The sequence below is a fragment of the Lygodium microphyllum genome, chromosome 28 (genome assembly GCF_053477565.2).
Source record: "Lygodium microphyllum isolate KBCC chromosome 28, Lygodium_microphyllum_v1.1.10, whole genome shotgun sequence".
Taxonomy (NCBI): Eukaryota; Viridiplantae; Streptophyta; class Polypodiopsida; order Schizaeales; family Lygodiaceae; genus Lygodium; species Lygodium microphyllum.
Window position 1 is genome coordinate 70,925,443 of NC_141162.1, and position 20,188 is coordinate 70,945,630.

General features: G+C 39.0%; 1 protein-coding gene across 6 annotated transcripts in view; it reads right to left on the reverse strand.

The window, feature by feature from the left end:
- Positions 1 to 9,510: 9,510 nt before the first annotated feature.
- The window catches only part of LOC148011584 (serine/threonine-protein phosphatase PP1-like), a 33,987-nt gene continuing 23,309 nt past the window's right edge, over positions 9,511 to 20,188 (reverse strand). Inside the window, exon 4 of one of the 6 annotated variants that reach the window (XM_087670070.1) lies at positions 9,511 to 10,170. In XM_087670070.1, coding sequence (XP_087526196.1) covers positions 10,147 to 10,170 — 24 coding nt within the window. In that variant the 3' untranslated portion in view covers positions 9,511 to 10,146. The other 5 variants (XM_087670072.1, XM_087670073.1, XM_087670071.1 and 2 more) reach the window with 5 other exon arrangements.

Sequence of the window (20,188 nt, forward strand, 5' to 3'; positions counted from 1 at the left end):
CCCATTTTTGTCTACCTCCTCTTCCATTTTTTTAGCCATGGAGAAAAACGAAACTTGAAATATAGATTTTCAGTCAATGGGGATGTAGTGTGGAGCTTACCCAGTGAGTTTGATGGAGAATGTTGGTCTTGTTTGAGTTTGTTGTAGCGGCTGATCTCCTTCTTGCTTCTTCTTTCTGCCTTCCAACTTGTAATGGGAGAGAAGAAGAGGGAAACAAAAGAAAAAAGGAAAAAGAATAAGAATAAGAAGAATAAAAAGAAGAAGGAGGAGAAGGAGGAAGAGGAGGAAGAAGTAATAAAACGTAAGACAAAAAAGAAGATATGTTTAAACTATTACACACAACTTCCAATGTAAGAGGTAGGTGCATATTGAATGTCCATCGTGACAGAATGTTTCTCTCAAACACCGAAAACTTATTTACTAAAATATGTAAATGATGGCGGCGCCTGACATTTGACAAAATAAAATGTGCTTATAAAAATCTGTGCTACATCATGACCTCGAAAGCAATTTATAAATACTTGCTAAATTTATTTTCAAAAAGATGTGATTTTTTTAAAAAATATTTTAACTAACTGTTATGATTTGTCAATATGTAGCCTTTTGTAATGATTTGGTTCATTAATAGATTGATTCGCAACTTCAACCGTCACTAAGAACTTGCCCATGGAGTAAGAGCTCATTTAATCCATATTTGGTGGGGGTAATGGACTATTATTTCTAGGTTTAAAGAAATTGATAAACAATAGGCATGCTATTAGATATAATATTTCGCATTCGCAGCTCCATTGTTTGTTGAGTTTCAAACCGGCTTTTGTGAGAGACGATGGTAGAAGTTACTCTTCAATGGTCAATCAGCTCCTAATCACTAGAACATATTGTGCCCCTGAGGGATGGAAAGATTCTTGTGAGCTCTTTTTTTCTTCAATCACTTCTACCCCCTAATCGGAAGCTGGTAGGCTTGCATGCTATTTTTCAACTTGATGCTTACAGTGAAGAGATCGCAGTTCATGGCCAGTCGGATATCAATGGTGCAAAGCAATTTTTTCTCGATTCTTCTCTTTCATGTCAATATAAAATTGTACATTGTGATACCACTTTCACAATGGACCACGGTGAAGGATTATACACTGTAGAAAATAACAAACAAGCTCATTCACTTTCAGGATCTGTGGTAGACATTTCATCCGATTCCTTTGTAGAGACGTCATCTCAAACTTCTTCACCACTTATAAAAAATGCTTTTTGTGCACCCGTATCAACTCTGGCTATTGACTTAGAGTTGGATGATGGACTTGATAGTTCTCATTCATTTCCACCAATAAAGAAAGAGATTTTACCTTGGATTGCAAACAGCCCTAGAGGAAAGAAGTTGAAGGCTTTATTGCAGATGAGTGAAGGCCCTTTTTTTGTTAGTGAGATTCCAAGAGAATACAATGGTTTTGTTGCTTTCGTTCTTCTGCCTACATATGCACATCTTCAAACATGGATGGGATGCAGCAATAGTATGATGGTCATGTCTGGACAAGACCCCATCCAACTAATATCTTCCCTGATGCTACTTAAAGAATTAGCCATTGCCTTAGAGATTTGCAATGTCATCGAGTCAATTGTCCTTACTATGAGAGCAACAATCAACATAATAAAATGTATCTTCATGGTTGCCTCAACAGCACAGTGAGCAAGGGGCTACTTGCAAGTGAAGAAAAACATTCCATCACTTGTCACTATTGTAGTAAAGTTGTCACTTGTTATGCAACTTGTAATTGCAAAGTTTATAATATTTTGCCAAAGGACACAAGCATGGAGAGATTGATGCTTCATGTAGCCACTCACACACACAATGTGCAACCAGGGACTTCAATGGCTGCAATTAAAAAATTTAGATCTCTAGTTCACTCGGTTTTACCAGTGAATCGACATTGTGGTACTAGGAAGATTCAAATGATTGTAGCAAAACAAATTATCATTGAATCTTTGACAACTAATGGTTCAAAGGTTAAGGGAGAACAAGAGTTTACAAACTTTTTGGAGGAGTTGATGCCATTAGTTCAAAATCAAAGGTTAGTTTTGGTTATTCAAGTCTGCAAACTATGGTTTGTAGCATTGCTATTGGTTTAACAAAATTCCTTTTGTTGAGGTTACAGGCTCAATAGTATCGTGACATGCCAGAAAAAAAAGGAAACGTGTATTGTTGGAGATGGCTTTAATAACATTTTGGAGTTGAAAAAAATATGCATGTTTCCTTTTTTTCATGGTAGTAGATTTCCAGGGCAAGGAGGGGTGCGTGAAAAAAGTTACATTTTCAAGATGTCTACTAAAGGACCTGGCTCTGGAGTGGAATTGGTAAATCAAATGCGACGCTCAGGAAATGGAGACCTTTGTAAGTTTTGGGTTCACTTTGACTTTACACATAGAATAGATGACCGGGCAACAATGTCTTGTTCTGTGTACGATCCATGGTTCGTTCAAAAACCTTACTTGTTATCAATTTTCCTTGACATATTTTAATTGCTAATCTTTACATTTTTTATTATAGCTTAAAGGGGATCATGGTGATTGCTATTTGTGATACAAAGGAAGAGGATACAGAAACACAAATTCTCTTTTGGAGATGCCTTAATAATGCGATGCTCAAGTGTGGACACCCTCCTACAGACTTTGCACATTTTATGGCAGATGAAGCAAGTGCAAATTGGATGGCGATCCGCACTGTTTTCAATGGGGGACCTGAGAATGTATCGAAAGGAAGAGAGCGATCATATTTGTTTCACTGGGAACAAAGCCTACAAAAGCACACAACAAAATATGTGCCTTCAAACCTTCGGAAGCATCACTTGAATTTATGTGAGAGGTGGCGCCTTTCAAAATCCATTGAAGAGGGCAAGTGGAATACCACACCTATACAAAATTGGTGGCAGCAAGTAGGACTACCTCGAGATAGTGCAGTAGCATTGAAGAGATGGATCAAACGGTGGGAGAATAGGATAGACCATTGGGGTAGTACTACACATGTAAATGTTTTTATTCGTTTCTATTTGTTACATGCACATGTACTAATATCATTGGGGTGGGAATATCCAAGTACGAGAACAAAATAGACCTGTAAGAGGAATTTTTGACTTTTTTTTTGGGTTGCAGGCTTCCTTGAGTCCTTGGGAGAGGGCTTGTATTCCCAACACAAATCTTTCTGAGAGCGTACGTGCAAGTTGGTTGGCAGGGGAGGATGGAAAGAAGAAAATTGGTTTATATGATGCATGCATCACTAACTTGATCAACTCATATATTCAATGTTCAAGGCAACTGGCCTTCACAACTCGAAGATACTCTGGAAGTGGCCCTGACATGGATGCTCTTATTAATAGGGTGGTTGCAAGAAACACCCCTTCACCTGCGTTTATAGCTCGAACAGTTCAAGGAGCAGTTCTTGGCACCCCCATGTATGGAGAACCTTTCATTTCTGGGAACAAAGAAACAGTTCAAATGAAAAGAAGAGCTCTAGATGGTTGTAGCTCTCATAAACTTGGCTATGCAATGGAGTCGAGGGATAGAAAATAAAAACGACAACCATGTAAGATAAATTTTCAAAATAGAAATTACCAAGCTACAGAAGTAGGCTTGGACCATGAGGTGCATGCAATGCCAATTGAAATGGATCTCCCAACTAATATTGTCTCAAAGGAGGAAATGCATAGAAGTTTATGGGCCATTCGAAGAATGCCCATTCATTGCAAACGAAAATGTTTTGGTATTATAAATAGAAAGAAGTGTTGCAATGTGATAGAAAGTAGATCACCTGGGTTACTATATCCTTCATTTTGGTCAGAGAGGGAATTTCAAGGTAATCCTATTGCACAATGGTTATGGTTTTGCAGTCATGATGTGGAGCATACATGGGATGTTGATAAACAAGTTAAGCATGTGCCCTTGTGACCAAGTATTTGGTCTATTGACAAGGGCACCAATGCTTCTGTAGAGGAGATTTCAATTCTTATAAAAGGAGGTTTTGCATTCAAGCATGATGGCATTCCACTTACCCCCAAAAATACTACAACCGATGGGACAGGACCACTTACCTCTTCAAGTGGCAAGCGAAGCAAAAAATGGAGACATGGTACTTCTAAGGATGCAGAAAGAAAAATAACATTGGCTGAGGCATTGGATGTAGTTTTCATGGAAGAGAAAGTAGTGGTGAAAAATGAGAAAGTTATATTTTATGTTATATCAAAGCATTTGTATGAGGTGCATATCAATCCCGAGCCCTTCTGCACATGTCCTGACTTTCAAAAGAGAGAGTTGGAAAGTAAACCCTTCCTGGCCTGCAAGCACATATATTATGTCTACATTTGTGTGCTTATGATAGACAAAAATCAACATATGATGATGCATCAACCTTCCCTTAAGCAAACTGATTTAAATTTTATGATTGCCCTTCCTCGACGCATAAAATGCAAATCAAAGACTTGAGAGTTTTATTTTGGCTATTGTTCAATGAGATGGAAACCATGCACTAGTGAATGGAAGATTTAAAGGGCATATGAAGAAGTGGAGGTGGACGTTCATTTTGGATACATGATGTGAAGGGACCACATATTTGGTATTTTTCTTTTTGAGCATAATGAGAACTCTAGTAAAAGTAGATATTATTAATCATGGGCTAATTGTCCATTTGTGGACGTGATTGGACGAGGATCTAAAAGTGGAATTATTGATCATGCTTTTTTGATTCATTGAGGGGGGGCCATCTATTTATAGGTTAGGGATCTCTTTATAAACTATACTTATTTAGTATGAAAATAATTTCATTTTTCTTGATTTTGATGCTCCAACTTCATTTTTGTTTGAGCCAAATTTTTTTCAAGGTAATCTAGATCTTGCTCCTCTGCTCCTATTATGAAAAGTATGCAAGTTTATTGTTTGCCTTTTGCTATGAAGAAGACATTCACAAAGCTTGGTATTCACTGAGGGGGCTACCTATCTATAGGTGATGGATCTCATTATAAATTATGCTTATTTTGTGTACAAATATTTTTTTTTCTTAGTTTTGATGCTCCAAGTTCATTTTTGTTAGTTGTGACCATTTTTTTCTCAAGGTAATCTCGATTTTGTTCCATAAAGCTTGTTGATCACTTTGCTTTAATTCCCCTTAGAGGGTTGTTTATATCCCTTCTAGATATGTTAAAGTTAAAGCTCCCTACAGCCATTGCATATATGAGAAGCTTTGGAGTGATTAGTGAAGAAGATGAGGAAGATATTGACCTTTGTTGCTACCAAGTCCACATATCGATACTATATAATAGTTATATATAAGTGGCTTTCATAATTTACCTAAATAGTTGCAAGAGAAATAATTATATTTTCCTATATTGAGTTCTTTTTGTGTTTTGTTTAGATTGACTCATTATTTTAGAGATTAGTTTAATTGATAAGGGTACTTTTTGAGATGTGTGATAGCATCCCAATTTTGTTCATTTTCCTCTCTTCGGTATATTTTGAGAGTTTGAAAAACACGATCCCTTGAATAGCTTGTACAAATTTTCAATATGGGTAACAAGATTATCACTCATAAAGTTACAAATTTTGTGAAAAAACTCCAAGTTTTGGCAAATACATTGAAAAACTCCAAGCTTTGGAAAATTTTGTGGAAAAACTCCAAATCGAGAGCTTGCTTTTTTAAATCCCCCAATCCCAATCTCTTCTCTTCTCTTCTCTTAGTCTAAAACTATAGAGGCATCTTTCTTTGAAGCTTCTTCTTTCACCATGCTCCTTTTTTGAATTTATTCTCTCAACCTTCTTCTCTTATTTATGGTTTCCATTAAGTCTTCATGCATTTATGCCTTCATCAATAGTGATGGGCTAGGAAAAAGTATTAGGCATGGTTATTTCTGTACGTAATAGTACAGCCATCTCAATCCTAGCAATCGTGGTTAACTTTAAGTAACAGTCGTGTTCACTTTTGTGTTCTACCATGGTGAAGATGTTAACATGGTATTCATGGTATAGATGCATGGAGTCTTGCTAAGCTAGGAGTGCTAACACATAAAAGTAACTACTTTTGGGAGGTCCTTGAGATGTTTGGCATAGTATTGTGGTAGCATACATAAATCAATTAGTGCTTTTGCCTTGATACTTTGCCAGCATCAAGGTTTACATGTAGTCATGGTCAAGATGTTCACAATCATGGTCAATATGTTTAGAGTTGTGGTTGGCTTTGGATGCATAGAAAACAGAAATAAAGTACTTTGTGATATCCTAGATTAAGTTATACACAATCGTGGTGTGTCCTTGAAGTATTAGCATGTAAAAAGCAAGGCCACTTTTTGTATTGTAGCCAAAAAGCAAACAATGTGAATGATTTCTACAAAAATTATGCTTATGCTATTGGAGTAAAAATTGAAAAGGCAAGCATTGAAATTTAAAAAAACATCGTCATGCAACCCTAGCTAGTCTCCTATAATCATGGTCTAGTCTAGCAATGTAAGCAATGAAAAAGCAAGGGTACTTTTTTTAAGAAAGTGAAGAAGGAAGAAGTAGGTTGCGTTTTGGTAGTCAAGTGAGAAAGTTGTGGTAAGGATGTATATAAAGCTGCAAAATCTCACCCATAATGATGTAGTATGTGAGACATATATTAGTAGAGAGATTTCCAAGATAGAAGAGATATTTGAGTTAAAACATTTTTATCTAGAAGTGGTTCACCTAGCACTACTACACTCCATTATATCTTCTTGTACATATATATACGCCTTGTACCTATGCAATAGGTTCAAGTAATTCTTCCATTACACACACACACACACACACACATAGAGCTCTCTTGCACTCTGTCACACATTCTCAACATGGTATCCACCATAGCTTCTCATCTTGCAATAACTAATGTCTCCTAGTGAGGTAATGGAGCATTTGTCTATATCATTGCATTTTTAGGTGGTGCCAACCTAGGGATATTGCATCTTAGTCTAGATCTGTGAACTCATTGCACTTGCATTCAAGGTCATTGTCTTCATCTACCCTAGATCAATTAGCAACTACTGCCAAGATAGTTTTCAACTCAAGCATCTCAAGGCTCAAGCAAAGGATGAAAGAATCTTGAAATTGGGTACATGTATTAAGGGCTACAAGAACACTCAACATTAGAGACTCATCATGAACTAAGTGAGGTCAAACTCCACATCGAAGTGATACATTTCTTGGTGATTCAATCTACTAGTAAAACTTTGTATTGAGGTGACACATTTCATAGTGCTTCAATTGACTAGTCAAAACATATATTGAGGTGATACATTTCTTGGTGCTTCAATTACTACGTGGAAAGTATACAAATAAAGGACAAGCAACTTTCTGTATTATCTATTGGACAAAGCAATACACCAACCAAGAACAAATTCAAGGTTTGAGTGAAGAGATTTATCAAGTGCATTATTAATCCTAACATGGGCCACAAGCATAAGAAGAACCTTACTTCACTATATCTCTACTTGGGCAATAGGTACTTTCAAATTTCGCAATGAACATAGGCCTCAAACCCAGTCAGAACACTCTAATCAACTAGAGCCATTCAACAAAAGAAAAGAAAGAAATAAGAATACTTACCAATGTATCAATCATTGTGAGTGGTACTCTCTATTGTCATGCTTCTGTTCATGACCTCTACTACTTCTAAAGTCTCTAAGTATCCACTACTACTACTCCTTTAAGAGGTACTATCTCTTCTCACTAACCTCCTCTATCATAACCTACTCACTTCATTAGCTCCATCTACTTCATCTTTGGAAAGCAAAAGCCGAGTAATGCTTTAAAAGTTAGTAAATAGATCACCACTCTCAAACCTCAATGCCTAGGCTTTTTTAACTTATTTATAATGGCTTTACTACCTCACTAAATTGTCCATTTGCCTCTTTTCTAGACTTCTTCATGTTGGTAATTTCCCCTAGTGGTTTTGAGCTATACTCGTGTAAGTTCATCTATGAGCCACATTTTGGTTCCCTTCAAACATTTTGATCCCTTTAAATACTACAATATTGTCTTTTATGTTTCCAATCTTTGAGGTTGCTTAATTCTTTCCTTGCTTAGTACTATACCATGTTACCATCTAGTCAAACCCTCTTTCTACCAATATTGCCCTTTTCTATCCCTAGCATATAGGAATCTAAATAGGTTCAAAGCTCATCATCTACTTCTTGACTCTAAACATGTTTAGAGCTCTTTGTCATTTAGTTCCTCGTGTTTCTTCATGCCACATGTTAGGGAGGCCTCTTACACATGCATTGAATGAAATCCTCTCTTGCAATGTAGCTTCACAAACCGACTCAAATAGGGAGCTATATGTCAAGCCAAATTCCTCAAGATGTTTGTTATTGTGAAGAGACGACTTTTGGCACAAACTCCATCTATTTGGTCTCATACTTTGTTGGATTGGTCCAACTACCAGATTGAAGCACATGGGAGTCGTAGTAATCGATACTAAAATACATCAAAGTATGAGTTGTTGGTGCTGAAATGCTAAACTTATTTAGAAAGCTTGGATAGTTGTGCTTGAGAATCTTAACAAGGCATGGACTTTACGCTAAAGTCTATAATTACACATGATAATGTGTTAAGCAATATTAAAAGTTTGCAAATACACCGTAGGGTTCCCAACTTCACCACTAAAATACATCATGTTCATGGTGAGGAATTATCAAGACAATGGTAGTGAACCTTTAACCCCTAACCTTTAACCCCTAAAACATTCCACCCTCCAAACATCGCATTTCAGCATAAAATGTTTTGCATAGATCAGTCCCAGGTGAAATGCCTCGTGAAACTCTAAAATAACACGTTTCACTTGTGAAACATTCTAGTGAGACATGCCTTAGTAAAGCGCCTTTCACGTTTCATCTTTGGGAATTACATGCAAAAACTTTAAGAGAACTGTTGGGGAAAAAGGGGATACTCATTATTCTTGTTTCCTCCACATACCTTCAACATATTACTTTCCTCACTATATTGTTATTCTCAGTATATGAGATTGCCTGCATCTAGCATTGTTTTGCTTCTTTTTTATGTGGATCCCATTTGAAAAAGTTAAAAACTGCATTCTGGTGTCATTGCCTCGTTATCACCATTTGAATTAGTTGAACTAATATAACCTACTACGTTCCAACATGTTTCAAAAGAGCAACAACGCCACATCTGCATTTTTTCAAGAGGTCAAGTTGTCTAATGTAGGAGCTAAATAAAGATACCATGTTGGGAAAAGGAGAATGAATATTTAAAGCAGCAGTTAGCTGATCATATCATTAAAGGTCTTGCTAGCTCATACATTGAATAAAACAAACACCCACCAAACTCAAGCGCAGGCCAGGCACCACTACTTTTCATGCACTGTTTCAGTTAAGTCTGCCATCCATGCTAGACACAAGTCTCCAACGTTACATTCACTTTGCATATTTCACACATGGAACTACACGGGCTAGACATACATTCAACAGAAAGTGATGCTAGCTTTAAAAGACAAGAACCACACTCCTGTTCAAACATTGTCAAGCCGAAATTCAACATCTTCACCAAACCTTCATCTTTCAAAGAGTTCAGATTCTCCTTTTGCCACAGTGATGGCAAGAAAGCATTCACTCCTGAGAAACCTGCACCAGCATTCTCCATGTACACCCATATGGAATATTTCATAGACATTTGTACACAGACTTCTCTTTGACCCAACACTTTCCCTTACCACATTGAACAAAATCAGAAAATTATGAGCCACGTGAACATCTTGAAACCATAGCAAGCCTGCACACTTCATCTGCAGCCTTTACATAATTGGTTGCACGAGCAACAAAGCAAATCTTCTTAAAGCAAAGCAAACAACACTACTGTGCCACCAGTGTCAATGGGATCTGCAAATTGAATAAATTGATGCTATCATCTGACAAATCAGATAACAATATGCCGATTTCAACTTTCACAAAGGTTAAGAAAATTGGAAAGGTGTTGGCATTTTGTACTGTTCCCACTGAGCATGTAACAGAAAAGAGATACGAGTGACATATTCCTTCCTCAGTCTCTGTGAATTATAAGTTTGTTTTATCTAACAAGACCAACTGCACAATGCCTGCCTTTGCAGGCAGACTATCCAAACTGCATATCTTGCCACTGAAGCCACTAAGCTTTGCCACCCTGATACAACTGAAAATAAAATTTAGCAGTCCCTCCTCCGCCTGTCCCCCCACCCTACATGCATGAATGCATGTACACACGCCCGCACACATATATATGGAGAGAGAGAGAGAGAGAGAGGTGCATGCGTGCACACACAGTGTGTCCCCTTCAGGCATCTCAGAGGACTTTAATACAGTTTTCTTTCTTTCCTTTTAGTGTGCATGGTGTTCGGTGAGAACACAACACCTGTTGTACATTCAACTCATTTAACCGCCCCCAAAAAAAAAGTGTGCACATGCACTCGCGCAATGCCTGTGTGTGTGTGTGTGTGTGTGTGTGTGTGTGTGTGTGTGAGTGAGCCAAGAATGCAGCCAGCCAAACCTAAGGAACAGAGACAGGTGAGGCAGCAAACCCAAAATGTACCAAAAGGTGATTCAGAATTTTTCTCATGATAAATATATTCCTAAAGATGTTACACTAGGAAGAACATTTTGAACTCTAACAATATCAGCATAATTCATATTATCAACATTCACAGTACAATTGGATTCACTAAGAATTCATATATTATTAAAGACAGTATTAAAGAACATTGTAAAATAAAACATTAGTATGATTTGTATCATCAAGACAGTACATTGCATTGAGAATGTAGGAACATGTGCAGTTGTCACATTACTTTTCAAGACTTCCAATAAAATATGAAAAGCTAGAAGCAGAAGGCCATAAAAGGGCTAAAACTTATGGCCTACAGTCGTACAAAGAAAGAACAGTACATGGTACTAATGCTGAAGAATGAAGATTGAAAACTGAATAAAGTACAAGGTAATAATAAGGCTTGAGAGCAAAGCAACAAGCCTCCGAGGTATCTAGAAGACTGAATCATCATTTAAAGTCAAAGTCTGCTGCAGAAGGCATTGATAACTTTGCCTCCAACATAGTACAAGGGCTGAAACACAACTTTTTAGTCAAAGTCCACTGCAGAAGCTCTTGATGTGTTGGCTTCATCACGATCACCAATTCCAGCAGGTCAAGCTTCCATCTAAACATCTTTCCGATCCTGCTCCAATCCCACCACTCTTACAAAGCCTACAAATTTGCAGTGACAAAAACGAGTTATTCGCCCTTTTCACACCACAGTAGTTCTCCTTCGAGGCAATATGACAGTACATGCTCCAGCCTGACTAAGACTGCAACTAGCCAACTGCACAGCTCAAGCCCATCAAAATCGATGCCCTCCAGCCTGACTAAGACTGCAACTAGCCAACTGCACAGCTCAAGCCCATCAAAATCGATGCCCTCCCACCATTACAGCATGAATGCGGGACATTCTTGTTGTCCTCTACTACATTTCCTTGTCTTGTGGAATCCTCTCTCTCTTTTGACTCTTGAGGCAATGTGATAATAGATGATCCACATTGTTCTAAAAAGAGGAGCTCACAACCTAGCTTAGAATGCAAATCGCCAACTACTGCAACTCAACCCCATAAAATCAACACCCTCCACCACTAAAACATGAATGCAAAATATATTCATATTACATTCACAGCTTCAACTCAACACTCTTGTTATTGTCCTGAAACCAGCATTCCTTTCTAAAGAAGGGTGGTGGAACCCTAAAATGAACTGATTTATAGCAATTTACAGCAACCAACAGATTCATAACACAAAAAATAAATCAAAATTGAACCATTTTACCACTTTGGGCTAGATTGCCCTCAAGAAAATTGAGATGATTGGACACCCGATTGGCCCCAACACATTGGCACCCCTTGTGGTATCTCTTTTCACATTAATTCCAAAATACCCATTGTACAACTAAGAATTGACCAAGTCAATTCTACAACAACATTGGGGATAATGATAATAATAAGCTCTCTTCTATAACTGGCAAACTTCAAGTTCAATTTGCCCCTTGATCCATTGCACATCCAGACACAAATTGGGTCAAGAACACTTGCATCCAGGTCTCCAATAACCAGCCCCATCAAGCCCAAAATTGCCCCTAGATTACAAGCACATGTGGGCACAAATTGGATCTTGAATACTTGCATGCAAATCCCAAATGACAAGTAACATCAAATCTCAAATTGTCCTTTTTGATGTTGCAAATCAGTCCACCTATAGTTCCGAAATCTCACCTGGTTGCTGTCCATAGGCTAAATTTACATTTACAACCTTCCTGAATCACTAATGCATAATGCATACATACCAATACTACCATGCAAGCCATAATCCTTGCTGGTTACAAACTGAGATCAATAAATCAGAAACCATAACACAATCGAGTTCAAATCTAAGGCTTGAGTCTTCAATTACCTTCACCCAATGGCACATACATGAACTTTAGGCTGTCACAAATGACCATAAGCACAGATTTCCAAATTGCCCCTTGATTACAAGCATATTCGAGACAAATTAGGTCCCTACACTTGCATGCAAGTTACAAATTGAGTCCTTAGATCTATTGTAATTTCTCAGATTTCTAGCAAATCCCCTTGCTGCATGACTGAGATTTGATGGCATGCTTTTCAAGATAGCTAAGAAACCCTAATTTTTGCAGAAATTCAAAGTTGTACTAACAAATTCAAGCTAACAAAATTCAAACTTGCTATCAGAGACAAGATGGGTAGTAAATTCAAGAGAATTCTCTAACTTTTCTATGACAGAACTACTTACATGGCAATTGCCCTAACCTAGAAAGTGCCGTAGATCATTTCAACTTGTTGTCCTTGATGCAGCCCAAAACCAATCCAAACTTGACATTGGGTAAATTTCCATTTTCACTCGTGCCTCCACATGGAAATTCAAGTTACATGGCCATTTGGCCCTTCCCTCATTTTTAATAACATTTAATATTGCCTCAAATTTCTAACCTCTTTGAACCTCAAAGTATTGAGACTTTCCACAAATCTTAGTTTAGGACATTAAATCATTTAAATTTGTGACCCCATGGTACCAAAAGTCATTTCCAAGGGGAAATTCAATGCCTCTAATCAAAATCTATCCTAGATACCCCACTGACCTTGTCCACAACAACTTCTGGAAATGTCCCCTGCTACCAAAGCTAAGATTGTCTTGTCACCATAACACACATACTCAATCTCACACTTGCACCTCACATGTGCACAATTTAAGTGTCCCAACTCTAGTATCCAAAGAGCATTACATTAAAAATTCACATCCTTGTGACATGTCCTCTAATATAATTCCTTGTATTCTACCTTCCCTTACACTTATTCCAATATACTTTTCCATGTGTCCATATTTATTGCAATAACATCTTCCTCAAGTTTTCACTTGATCAACAATTCATGACATCTTTCAAATCTCTTTGCATTCTTGACATTCTTTTACATGTATGTAGAACCATGTTAATGATTTTTCATATTTGACTATCCAAGCTTTCCCCCATCTCCTCCAATCTCCCAAAAATCACAAAAAGAGGGGCAGCCCCAAAAAGGTTGAGAAACAAATCCCAAAGTTTTACTATTTTACTAAACAAGCAAATCCACGGCCATGGGATGCACCCAAAAGTCGCACGTAAAAATATAAACACTTAAATGCAAAATACAAATATGAATGCAATCAAAAAGCCACATAAAGAATGAAGACCTTAGATACCATGACAACCCCTTCACATGAATTGAAGATAACAAACCAAACCTACTAAAAACTTCTCTTTCAAACCCTGCCTAATTTCCAAGGAGAAAACGAATGATGAATGATCAAAGGCAAGGGAAGCATCTTCAAAAAATATGTATCACATTGTTGATTTCGGCCTCCAATTTATATGGATTTCCAAGCTATCAACAAGTAGGCTTGAGTATATACACAAGGTCCTAAATCTTTGACTTATTTCTCTCAAAACAGCTATGTTGTGCGCACGTGAGATTAAGTTGAATGTAAGACTTGAGTCACAGTGATAGATGACCCTAGCTTGGACAGTGAGGCACATTGGCACAAGCACAGTTGCCTCTGTACGTCGAACAGAATTGTCCATATCATACGATCTGTGTGGTATGCACCCCCGTACAGATTCATATAAAAAATTAGCATCTACTGTCTACCGTGTCTAGCACCTTCTTGCATCCAGTCAAAGTTGCCCACTGTGTGTTTTTGCTCGTTTTGGCCTGTGTGGCAATTTGGAGCACATTCCCACTGATACTTAGAAAGTTGGACCATTCAATGCCATTGCCACCCTAGCCCCCTAAGATGCCATGTGGCATGCTCTAGCCTTGGATGCTCTTTTTCCACACCCTTCAGTCTTCTCTCTTCTTCCACCTAGGATCCCTCTCTTGTTCCATTGAGAATAAAGGGTCACCGTGTCTTTTATATGTGCTCAAGTGTGAACACACCCTTAGCACTTGTACTTTAATCCTTTACATATAACTATCAAAAACCTAAAGAGTGGTACATCTTTTCGTACCCACACATCGTGCAACACACACACACACACACACACACACACACACACACACACTCTCTCTCTCTCTCTCTCTCTCTCTCTCTCTCTCTTTTTGTGCCATCACCATTGCCTAACATTGAACCTCCATTGCTAGTCAACCACCACAAACTGGTATCAAAGCTGAAGGTTGCAGCTCATAGTCACGTTGCAAATCGTCAATCCTAGTCAAGCATGTGGCAGCCAACAAGCCCTCGACAAGCAAGCGACAGGGCGGACAAGTCAGAACAAGGCAGACAAGCCCGTGACGAGCAGTTCAGCAAGTTGTCCAGGCATCAACGTGGGGCAATTCATTGACACGCGTGTGGGCAAGTCAACGCGGGCACAAGTTCAACAAGCAATCAGCCATTGCCCATCATGCCTTCTTTTTGAAAAGAAATCATTTTTTCCTTCAAAGGTCTATCCTTTGTTTAAAATTTACAAGGTTTCACACTGCACAAGCATAGTCCAATAAAATCCTAGAGATTGGGCATGCCTCTACTCCCAGAATTTGGGGATTTTTGTCAAGAATCGCGTGGCGGGGGGAATTGCTCAAGATGTTGCGCCGAATACACACAGAATGCACAAGGAGAAACTCACTCAAGAAACAAGAAGAGAGATGGAGGCCAAAACGTTTTCTTGCTGGTTTCTTCTTCTTCTTCCACACACTTTTACAAATGTACACAAAGTATAGATAAGATACAACATAAAGGAAAGTGGCCTACTAAGTCAAACAATGCATAACCGACTACACTAGTCGACTGGCGCTATAACTATGCCAGCTGTAAATAGGTGTAACAACCTGAATATAATAAGTAATGAGTCAGTGGCCATGTGAGAGTCATAATGACCACCGACGTGCTAAGTGTAGACGTGTGGACCCATCTAACCAAGCGGTCCATCATCAATGTCCGCATATGTTGAGCTTGTCATCTCAACACTCCCCCTCAAGCTCAACTGCATCTCTGCAACTCCAAGTAAGCTTCGAAACTTTTGAAGCTTCTCTGGCCTTCATAAAGATGTCAGCTATCTAATCCTGTGTGCTGACATACACCAAGTCAATCTCACCTGCTAGTACCTTCTCTCTCACAAAGTGATAGTGTACCTCAATATGTTTTGTCCTGGCATGGAACACAGGATTCCTAGCCAACTGTATACTGCTCATGTTATCACAATAAATGACAACTGGACCTTCCACCTGCACATCCAAATCAGCCAATAACTTTTGTAGCCATACTACCTCACATACTGCAACAGCAGCACCTCTATACTCAGCCTCTGTACTCAACAAAGCAACTGTAGATTGCTTTTTGCTGCTCCATGCAACTGTTGCACTACCAAGAGAGAACATGTATCCACTGGTAGACCTTCTATCAGACATACTACCAGCCCAATCTGCATCTGTGTATCCAAACACCTGTACATCTGTACCTGCCTCATACAAAAGTCCATAATGTAATGTGGACTTCACATATCTCAATATGCGTCTGACTACATCCAAATGTGGCTTTCTAGATACTTGCATAAACTAACTCACAAGACCAACAGCATAGCTCAAGTCTGGCCTTGTAATGGTCATGTAGATCAAACTCCCCACTATCCTCCTAAACATAGTAGGGTCTTCTATCTCATCCCCAACATCAGCACTCAACTTTACATTCTGCTCCAACGGAACTGAAAGTGGTTTGCATGCTGTCATACCATACTTGGACAACATATCCAAGCCATACTGTCTTTGGGACAGCCATATACCATCATCACATCTGATCGCCTCAATGCCAAGGAAGTATCTTAGCTCACTTAAATCTTTCATCTCAAACTTCTTCTTCAAAGAATCCTTGACTTCAGCAATCCCACTGTCACTATCACCTGTAATAATCAAGTCATCCACATAGATGACTATGATGACCAAACCTGCATCTCCCTTTCTCACATAAAGTGAGTTATCAGCATCAGAAACATAAAAGCCAATATTCACAAGATACTCTCTGATCTTGTCAGACCATGCTCTAAGTACTTGCTTGAGCCCATAGAGCGCCTTCTTCAACCTGCACACATACGTGGGATGCTCTAAATCTTCATAACCTGCTGGCTGATCCATATACACTTCTTCTTGCAAATCACCATGCAAGAATGCATTCTTCACATCCATTTGCTGCAACCTCCAACCTTTGGCTGCTGCCAAAGCAATCACATATTTGACAGTTGTCATCCTAGCAACTAGACTGAAGGTTTCATCATAATCTATGCCATATGTCTGGGCATAGCCTTTTGCAACCAGCCTGGCTTTGTAGGTTTCATCATAATCTATGCCATATGTCTGGGCATAGCCTTTTGCAACCAGCCTGGCTTTGTACCTACTAATAGAACCATCTGCATTGTGCTTAATCTTATAAACCCACTTACATCCAATAGCTTTCTTGCCCTTCGGCAATGATACTAGATCCCAAGTCTTATTGGCCTCTAATGCAGCCATCTCCTCATCCATTGCTGCATCCCAATGAGCATGACCAACAGCCTCCTCAAAACATGTGGGCTCAACATCCTCAACTAGTTTCACCATATAAGCATAATGGTGAGCTGCATAACCTTCAAAACCAAATCTTTTAACAGGGTATCTCACCCTGCTAGACCTGCGTACCACTGGATCACTCAATGGAGTCTTTGCATTAACGCGTGCTCTCTGCACACCTGGAGTCCTCACTGAAGGAATGCCAAGCTCATCATACAAGCTCTCTGAGCCACTGGAGTCTCCATCAAGAACTGCATCAATGCCTTCTGACACTTTACTCTTTCCTTTGTCTTTACATGTAGTGCTACTAGATGCACCTGAAGATGTAGAGCTACTCCTTAGTCTCCCAGACCAAGGACTACCAGATGATGTCTCTGGTCCACTAAGAGTCCGTGATTCTTGCTTTTCAGCCTGCACATGAGTGTCATGATCATCATCCAATGCATCACCACTAGATGCATACCAACTGCTCATTTCATCAAAGATGACATCCCTACTCACTCTGAACTTACATGTGACAGGGTTGTAACAGGGATACTCTTTCTGCTCTAAAGAGTATCCAATAAAGACACACTTTTCAGCCTTTGGATCCAGTTTCTTCCGCAACTCATCTGACACATGAACATACGCAATGCAGCCAAACACTTTCAAGTGTGAAACATTAGACTTCTTACCTGTAAAACATTCTTCAAGGGTCATACCATGAACTACAGCTGTGGGAGTTCTGTTCATAATATAAACAGCAGTATGAACAGCCTCAGACCAAAAATGCTTAGGCATATTCTTTTCAGCTATCAAGGTACGTGCAACTTCTGCAATATGCCTGTTTTTCCTTTCTGCAACCCCATTTTGCTGTGGGATATACCTACATGTGAACTGTCTCTTTATTCCATGAGACCTCAGAAAATCACTGAACTCATTTGAGAGGTACTCTCCCCCTCCATCTGACCTCAAGCACTTTACTTTCAAGCCTGTTTCTCTTTCAACTGCAGCCTTGAAGGTTCTAAAGTGCTCAAACGCTTCACTCTTTTCCTTCAGAAAATATACCCACAGCTTTCTAGAACAATCATCAATGAATGTGACAAAGTATGAACTGCCTCCAAGAGATACATTTTGTATAGACCCCCAAATGTCCGTATACACAACGTCAAGGATATTTCTACTTACATCTCTGTCATGTGAAAAGGGTCGTCTTGCCTGCTTACCAAACTGACATGCTTCGCATATCTTATGAAATTCTCCAACTTTAAATGTAAGCAAACCTATAACCAACCCTTTGGACTGCATTAATTTCAGCCTTTGTACATTTGCATATCCAATGCGTTTGTGTCAAATTTCAATGTCTGCAACAACACCTTTTCCTTTGGCATACATAGCAACATTCATAGTAGGAATTCCAACATCCAGAGTCAACATACGTCCAACTCTACTTCCCTTTGCTACCAACTTGCACTTGTCATTGAAGTCTTCTACAAAGCAGCCCTTTGCATTAAATCTAACTTGCAGCCCTTGCTCTACCATTTGACCGACTGACACCAAGTTCTTTGTAATAGATGGCACATGTAGTACATCTGAAAGACTCTTTGTCTTACCATCATGCAAGGACAAGGGAACTTTTCTAATGTGTGAAATTGGGTGGCATGAGTCATCACCCGTCTGCACATAACCTACATTCTGCAAATCCTGCATCTCTCCAAACCATTCTGCATGGCTGGTCATATGATTGGATGCACCTGAATCAACATACCAAACATCTTCATGTGTTCCCTTTCCTGTAATAGCATTCAACATATACTGCATAACGAACAAACGTTCATTTTTGTCTTCATTCTGTCATAAAGACGATGCATAGTTTCCTTACTGCAACTTACAACTGCGGATATTATCTTTCTTAGCATAACATTGGACTGCAATATAACCTGTTTTGCCACAGTAGTGACACACAATACCAGAATTGTTAAAGCCTCTGTTTTGCCATCCACCTCTTCCTCTAAAGCTCCCCCTGCCTCTAAAGTTACCATGACCTCCTGAAACCTGCATATCACCAAATTGCTGATTCAATCTATTTTGCTCGTTGTCACTACCACGTCCTGTACCACGACCTCTTGAAGAGAACCTACCACGTCCACTTCCTGAACTGGAGTAGAAAGCTTGGACATGTTCACCACTTCTTTCAGATGTCTCACTCTGCATATTGATCTCTTCAGTGATCATAAGGGAGACCAACTCATCGAAATCTGAAAATGGCTTTCTGACATATACGGAAGTTACAAAAAACTTCCAAGCCTTTTCATTGTTAAGTCCACCCAAGGTAGACGACACCAAATCATCATCATTGGACATTGCATCAATCGCTGCCAATGCATTTGCAATGCTTCTTACCTTCAGTGCATACTCATTGATAGACATATTCCCTTTCTTTAATGTATTCAACTCTTGCTTGAGTTGAATCTTTCGTGCCTTTGTATTTACAGAAAACATACTTTCAAGTATGGTCCAAGCTACATATAAATTCTCTGCATTTTTAATATGTCCCAGCATATTATTGTCAATTACTGCAGAAAACCAATACATGACCTTTTTATCTTTTGCATTCCATTCTTTCCGTGCCTTTGTCTCTTCTGCAGTTGGAGGATCACTCACCTCCGGCTCCTTTTCTTCACCTGAAACAAACTCGTAGAGGCATTTTCCAATAAGGAAGTTCGTGATACGGAACTTCCATGAAGGGTAGTTGTTCTTGTCGAGCTTCTCAATGATGGGGCTTCCACTATTCTCTGCCATTATCACAAAATTAATACCAACAGCAAGCAAATCTTCTGCAACCTTCGACCTGTAGTGCACAGCAATACACCAGATAGCCTTTTTCACTATCTGCTCAACAATACATGCAATCTGCAACCTGTTTACAGATAAACCTTGTGTTTACTCACTGGTAAACACCTTTGAACTCACGGATCTGAAATCTGTAACCTGTGCACCCACTTTCGGTCAATACAGTCGAAGTCACAGCGTACCCTGAAACTGCTGTCCACAACCTTGTGGCTCTAAAACGAGCCCTAAAACGGCCTCAGATGCCAAAAATAACTGCG